Genomic DNA, 7607 nt, shown 5'->3' with positions numbered 1-7607 from the left:
CGCTCCTTTCACCGCTGTGCTCCATGCATTCTCTTCCAGCCCAGCTCACTGCGAATTCCTACCTGTCTCTGGATTTCAGCGCAGACATCATCACGTCCTCCTAGCAGCCCTCCCTGCAGCCGCTCAACTGCATGAGGTGCCCCTCCCCTTGCTTCCATAACGCTTCCCCCACCCAGCACCCAGCACACTGTATGAAGACGATTTCTTTAATTGCCTGCCTCCCACAACAGTTTGAGCGCTCGTGAGACCTCATTTGCCTTGGTCTTCACTGCTGCGTGTGTCCTCAATGCCCAGGGACGACAGCCACGGAATAACTACTTGTTGACAACTAAAAGAAACACACCCTGCCACCCTCCCCCGGAGCAAGCGTCCTACACAACTACTGTTTAATCAGCCTGTGGGTGCAGGTTTCCCTAAACTTCCGCCTGCCTCCAAGGCTCTGAAGAGTCCTACACAGTCTCCAAGATTCCATCTTTCACTAAGCCTGGTGGTTTTTCATATTAGCAATTGTTTACCATCTGGAAAGGGCCCAAGGACCTAAGATATTTCTGGGCAAAATTTTTGAGCTATAAATTAGCCACAGGCCAAGACTTGAATTGGGTTTTGGAGCGTGTGTGGGAGCAGGGGAAGAGGGGCAGGAGCAGAAGGTTCTCGAGCAGAAGAAAAAGAAGATTTCAAGGCGGGACCCCAGGCTGCCAGCCTACGAAACTGTGAACTGGAGACAATTCTGCACAAACAGTGATGGGAAAAGACTCAGACGCTGAAAGCAGGTGAAGCTTTCATAAAGAATCATAAGCCAGTGAGTGCAGTCACAGGCTGCCCGCCAAGAAGACGACACCCCTCCCCAAATCTGACGTCCAGCCCAGAGGTTTCTACAAGTTCCTTTATTAACAAAGCAAAGTATAAAAGAACAAGGCCGACAAATGACCCAGCTGATTAAAAGTGCAAATTTACTCCAACCTGAAATAGAAAATACGTGGCAAGACTCAACTGTTGGGACCATGGAAATTTGGTGAGATTAAAATGCCTTTTAATCACACAACTGTAGCAGCTGACCCATAATTGATGAACTCTTTGGTCTCTGTTATTTGAACAAAGCATATGCTATGATTGCAGCTGACACACTGCATCATAATACACAGTTAGGGGTCCGAATACACATTAAAAATCACAATAAAATAAGAGGAATGTTTTAAAGTCGGGTGACTCAATCAAGGCACATTTTTTTAAAGCAAAAGGTGCTCAAAGTATTCCTGAATATCTGATACTTCAAAAACCAGATTACATATAATTGAGCTGCATGTTTTAGTCCATTCTCTCTGTATAGATAATCGTGTATATCTTTACCCTCCCCCAACTTCTACTGGCTTTATCCCCCCCAAATCATATGCTATGTAGGTATAAGAAAATAAACAGTAGTGTCTGAATAACAGATGTGCGACTTAAGAAATATTCAACGCCACATGATAACACTGAATTTCTTTCCCTCTCAAGGGGCACTGGGAATGTTGTGGAGGTTCCTTTTTTCCACGACTGGGGAGGAAGGTTACATCTTCAGCATCAAGGTCAAAACCCACATTTTACGGAAAAAGTGACCTAGACCGTGAGGTTAAAAGAGACGCTTTGGAAGCTGTTAGGTTACTTCCTTCAGAACGCTAGGATGTCAGCGTTTTGGTGGGAGCAGCCCAATCTGGAGGGGACAGACCCCTCTGAGCAGAGCAGTGTTCCTGGCAGTGGAAATGGTTGTTACCAAGCTTGTTAGCCTGAGAAGCTTGGCCCAAAGACCCAGGCCTGCTCTTCTGGTATTCACCAGCCACCATCGCTAAGGCACAGGCAAGGATACCACTGAAAAAATAAAGAATTGAAAACTACAGATAAAACGCAGGTAAAAAAGAAACAAGTTATTCTGCAATCCTTCCTGATGAGTCATTTGCAAACTCCAACTGGAGCCCAGCAGGTTAGCCACCAGGAAGGAAATGCCAAGAACCAACGAATGAGCCTCCAGTGGTTTGATGGAGAATCTGACTGCAAAGAACAGCTCCAGGACCAAGGGTCTTTCTGGGAATTGTGAGTTAAGTGTTATCTGTGGCTGGGTTCATTTGTTTTGGTTTGTTTCTACAATAAAGCTTAGCTCTGAGAGATAAAGAAGCCTTGAAATGTCCCTCCCCCAACTATGTGTAACAACATTATAACCATAACAATAAATATAACCTTATACATACTTGGGGGGTTAACGGTGTAAGGCAGGGGTTGCAAACTGGTGGCCCGAAAGCTCCACAAAATGTTTTGTTTAGCCCACATGGTGTTTTGAACATTTTTAAACTATTGTGTTTAAAAATCATAAAGTTTCACTTAAAAAAAAAAATCGTGATTTCTAGCCCCTCTACCTCTTTTCCCCACATGGAGCCAAGCAATGGCTGTCCCCCTAAAGGTCGTCCCTATCACCACCCACCCCTCCCTACCTTGCTTCTCCAGGCTACTGAGTTTGCGACCCCTGCTTTGAAATAGCACAGACCTAAAAACTGTGTTTCCTAACCCAGACCTCGCTCACGCCCTCATATGATTTCCACCCCACCTCCCCTTCCCTTCCCTTCCCTCTTAAGTCCTCCTTCCCGAATCCTTCAGCGCTCTCTCTTGGTTTACTCACATTCTCCTGTCTTTCAGCTTCAGTTTCATTTTGCAAAAAAAAAAGCATCTCCTACTCAGCCCACACGCATTCCAGGATGGCTCCCAAGACTGGTCAGTGGGAGTTGCTGAAGGGTGTCTCGTGGCAAAATGACTGAGTCATTTTCCCCAAACATTTTTCTCTGGGCACTGGCTGGACAATTATTTATTCTTTTTTTTTTAATGTGAGCCATTCTGAGTCTTCCTGTATAAGAATATTGCAGACATGACTCTCCAGTACCAAGTATACACCAACAATGTGTACACTGCTGACCAAGAACATGACGGAGCCCTGATGAAATACAGAACTGAGCTTCCTTTAAGTGCCTTGGGCAACCGTCATACTTGGCTAATATGCCATATTATTTCATTTGTACACAGTACAGGTTTAGGATTACTAAAATTGATCAAAATTGATCGAAATTTCTAAGTTTTGGTTACCATGTACAGAGAACAAATGCTCAGCATGGCATTTAAATAAAAAAACACTAATATTTTATAAATTCACAAACACAATGCCCCATTAATTTAAAAAAATAATAACATTTTAAAATCGTGAGGATGGATGAGGCTTTGGGTAATTAACCTGAAGGAAAAAAAAAACAACGAAAAACCTACAAGAACACTGTTACCAGATCTAAACTTCAAAACACTGTTAAGAAAAAAAGAAAACTATCAACTCAGCTAGCAATATTTGGAAAATTCAGCTTTTAAAAATAAGCTTTATAATCCCTCCAAGAGCCTCGCTGCCACCCCCCACTCCAGTAGACATAATGACTACAGGAGAAGTCGTGGCTGACTTTGGAAAGATTATAAACATACATATATATATAAAGATCTATTTTCTCTTGACATTTATTTTAAAAAGTAACTTTAAAAAACACTGTGCAGTTTATAGCTTTGCAGGAAGTTGGTAGACTAATCCCTTTGCTAAATGCAGTACCTCATGACCTAACACTGACCTCAAAAGCTAGGAATGACCTTTGTGGTATCAAGGGGAACGGTCCCCAAAACAACCTCAAAGAGAAAGCACAACATTTGCAACCGTTTCTCTAACAGTCCAAGGTTGCCTGATGGCAAGGATTTCCTATAAATCATTTATTCGTAATGATTTCTTGCAGTGGCCACGTAGGTCCTCTACAGAAAGTTTAAGGAGTTCCCTCAAAATAACTCAGAAATTGAACAATGGCCCTATTCAGGTAGCTCCTTCCGGCTTCTGAGTTTTTTACCTTTAAGAGTCTAAGGGAGTACATGTCTTTGTTAAAAAAAAAATAAAAACATCCCAAAGTATAACACAGGGACTGGCTGCAGTTTCTATTAGGCGAGCATAGGATGGAGCATTCTAAACTTAAACGGAGATTTAAGTCAACTGATGCAATTGTGGGCTGTTAGAAATTTAGGAGAAGGAGGGATTTCAGAATGGGCTTTTCTTGGCTGCAATAGGCACCCAACCCAGTGATATTTCTGCCCAAAGACAAAAAAAGAGCTGACTGCTGACACGGGCTGCCTCCCTCCGTCTCCCTGCAACTTGCTCGCCTCTACTGTATTTCTCCTCTGGTGACCAACGGGGGAGTCACTGATCTTCAAGCACAGAGCCCAAGACACTGAGCTATACATAAGCGAAATGCTTTGCAAGACCTGTGCTGAATCAACCTGGCCTCCCTTTCAGCTATCACCACAAAGCGAAATAATCAAAATAAAGTGCTATTTGCTCTGGAAGTTTCTCCAACCAACTCTTCATTGCCTCTCCACCTGTGTGCCTTCTTCACAATCCCATGATTGCACCATTTAAAAAATACACTAATTTCAATAAGTGGAAACTATGTTCCTCAGAACAGTAGCCCCTGCAATAGAATTTCAATTCCAGTTGGAGACACTCAGATTTTTAAAAAAGACAATGGGAACCCAGGACCTAGCAAGTCGTGATGCCACAGAAACATTAGCTGCTTGAAATCTGAGGCCACAGAGATCTGTGCCTCAAACACCGGCAGAGGGAACTAAGGCTAGTTCTTGCTTCCTTTACTGGACTTCCCTAAAAGCAGCGGATCCTTCTACAGAATCATTCCACACAAACCAACACGGGGACCAACTCAGCGGGTGGCCGTTGCATGTCTGTCTTCCGCAGCCTGCCTAGGACACTCTGGTGGGCCTGAAGATGCCATAACCACACTGGACGATGGGGCCAGGGGCGCTATTTAAGCCACCAAATATCATGCTCCCAACTTTCCAACACCTGCTCAATCTTCCTTGTGTGGAACTGGCTTCATTGCCATCCCCACCCCCACCCGGTGAGAGAGGCTTCAGGAGCATTAGGCCAATTAGGGGAGCTGTCACTATTTATGGTTCATCTTTAGGGAACCCCTGGGTGCGCTGACTCCGGGGTGGGGGACACCTAGCAAGGTAACGGGGACCCCCATAGGCCCGGAGAAGCTGGGGAAGCCTTCGCCATGTGGACAGCAACCTGGCCGCCGCAAGTTCACGGGTGTGCCTGTCAAAAGCAGCCAGAAGGTCAACTGGGGCAGCTTCACGCAGCACCTTGGGCAGTGGGCCCACCTCGGCAGCCGCCCCGCCAGGGCCCAGGACACAGTGGAAGAGCGTCTGGCGTCGCAGCAGGCAGTCCCTAAGGAACTGCACTAACTCTTCCAAGCGCCTGACCAGGTGCGCCTCGTCCCAGCCTTGCTCCGCTGCCCTGTCACGCAACAGCACCGCCAGCAGCACCGTCTTGAGCACATATGAGGACAGGATTCGTCCCCACTGGGCGGCGGCCGTGGGGTCCAGCCCACGGGCGCCCAGGTCTCGCAGGGCTTTAAGCAACTGCAGGCACTTGAGGTAGCAAGCCCCCGGAGGGGCCCGTTCCTGCAGGCAGCCCAGCAGCTTCTGCTCCTGGCGTGATGTGTTCATGCTCCACAGTGCATCGGCGCGCAGGCCTCCGGGGAGCTCCGACAGGGGCCCAACCGGCGATGGTGGCAGTGGGGGTGTCACAAGGAAGACGCCGTCGCCCAAATGGACCGCGGGGATGAGACGCACGGCCATGGAGAGGCGGCAGCAGCCGTAATCGGTGCGGCAGGGCAGGATGTGCAGAGTGGGAGGCTGCTCCAGGCCGCCCGGGGTCAGGCTGACCCGACAGCGACCTTCCAGGCTGTAGCGCACGGTGGCCAGGGAGCGCTGCAGGTGCGACTGGAACCAGCGCAGCACCAGGGTGGCTGAGAGGTGGCGCCGCCCGCGCACGTCCACGCAGAAGCCGTCGGCGAAGGGTTTGCAGTCCCGGAGCCAGTGGCTCCCGGAGGCTCCCAGAGGCGCCTTGAGTGCGCACACGAAGCAGCCGTGGAAGGCTGGGGCCAGCGCGGGCTCGGTGCCCAGGCTCCGGGGCTCCAGCGCCACCAGCGGCGGAAGGCGCAGGGGCACCAGCACGTCGAAGGCGTCGGGCCGACGGATTTTATGCTGCTCGTAGGCACTGCCCACCTGGATGAAGTCTCCGCGGAAGGCTAAGGCCAGCCCTCCCCCGGGGATGGGGCCTGGGGACCCATGGGCGCGCCCAGCCCGCACCAGCTCGCCCACAATCCGGCTCACGTGTGCCTTGCTGTGGCCCAACACGTGCGGCGACAGGCGCACCTCGTGCTCGTAGTAACTCTCCAGCAGGATGCCGAGGCTTGGCTCTCCAAAGTGTCTTGGAGAGAAAGCGGAGTGGCCCCCCAGGCGGGGAGACCCGGGCAGGAAGCGCTGCCGCAGAGCGTGGCGACAGCGCAGGAGGATGTAGCCCAGCAGGAGCAGGACGGCCACTTTGAGCAGCGGGAAGCCGCTGTCCGCGCCGTCGGGGGGCTCGGCCCGGGCACCCCCGCTCCCCCGCAGGACATGGTAGAGGCACACGAGGGCCGTGCACAGGCCGGTCACCAGGGGCCAGAAGACGCGCAGGTTGAGGGTGTAGTGCACCGACATGCCGGGCGCCCGGCCAGCCCAGGGCGCGAGCCCCGGCGGCGCGACCGGCCCAGCATGCGAGCAGCGCCCCGGCAGCCCCGCTGCCCCGGTCTCCTTCGCCTCCGCGGCGGCTCCCCCCTCGCACGGCCCGGGGAAGCCGCCCTCCAGCTCGGCCTCCTCTCCCAGCTTAAATTCTCCTTCCAGCTGCGGCCCGCCCTGCGCTCCCGGGCTCGGGGCCGCGCCCTGCGCCGGCGGCTTGCTGAGTCCGGCCCAGCCGCCCTCCCGGCCCCGCGCCCCGGCGCGCTGCCCGCGGCAAGCTTCTGGCCCCACTGGGCTCGCCTCCTACCCTGGGAAGCCCTCCTGACGCCGGGCTCCCCCACCGCTCCCCTTCGCGCTCCTTCCCGTTACTCGGGCTCCGGGAGTTTCCTCTTCCGAGGGGAGGCGAGGCCGCGCCAGCCAGCGGGGAGGAAATGCCGAAGTCTGGGACTGCGCGCCGAGCCGGCGGGCGGGGTCGCCCCCCTCCTGGACCTCCGCCTTAAAGCGACGCGGGGCGGCGGGAGGGACTTCAGGACGCGCTAGGAACTGGCCTCCCGCGGGCCACCCTCCCCGAAGGCAGGGCTGGGAAGGCCCCGATTCCGGGGCGGTGGCCTTGGCCAGGGAGCTTCTGCAGTTGTGCTCACATCAAGTTACACTGGGAAGTGGAGAGGAGGAGAAAAGCGCTCACACCGAGACTGTCTCCCCAGCAGCCTCATACGTGCTCCAGAACGCAGGCTCCAGCGAGCCGGGGCGGCGCGGGGTCGGAGGTGGAGCTGGCCCAGGGATAAAAGCAGCCCCTGCCTGCAGTGTGCCGCCGGCTTTTATCCAAAATATTTACTGAGCACCCACTATGTGCCAAGCCGGAGGCTGGGTGCTGCGGAAACAGCAGTTGGCAAAACAGACAAGTTTTCTTCCCTTCCTAAACCTTGCAGCCTTTAAAAAAACCGAAACCTTACAAAAAGAGAAGGGATTGCAGAAAATGCTCCGAGTGA

The 7607-nt window shown here is 52.3% G+C and overlaps 1 protein-coding gene across 1 annotated transcript; it reads right to left on the bottom strand.

Annotated features, from left to right (window-relative positions):
* Positions 1–869: 869 nt before the first annotated feature.
* ITPRIPL2 (ITPRIP like 2) lies at positions 870–7270 on the bottom strand. Its single transcript, XM_019753066.2, has one exon. The coding sequence runs from the start codon at positions 6598–6600 to the stop codon at positions 5002–5004; it is 1599 nt and encodes a 532-aa protein (XP_019608625.2). The 5' UTR covers positions 6601–7270; the 3' UTR covers positions 870–5001.
* Positions 7271–7607: the final 337 nt, after the last annotated feature.

The sequence above is a fragment of the Rhinolophus sinicus genome, linkage group LG18, assembly GCF_036562045.2.
Source record: "Rhinolophus sinicus isolate RSC01 linkage group LG18, ASM3656204v1, whole genome shotgun sequence".
Lineage (NCBI taxonomy): Eukaryota > Metazoa > Chordata > Mammalia > Chiroptera > Rhinolophidae > Rhinolophus > Rhinolophus sinicus.
Note: the sequence above shows the minus strand (reverse complement) of the source record. Positions and strands in the feature narration are given on the sequence as shown.

Excerpts from the sequence above, each read along its gene's own strand:
- ITPRIPL2 (XM_019753066.2), bottom strand. The coding sequence starts at position 6,600 with ATGTCGGTGCACTACACCCTCAACCTGCGCGTCTTCTGGCCCCTGGTG.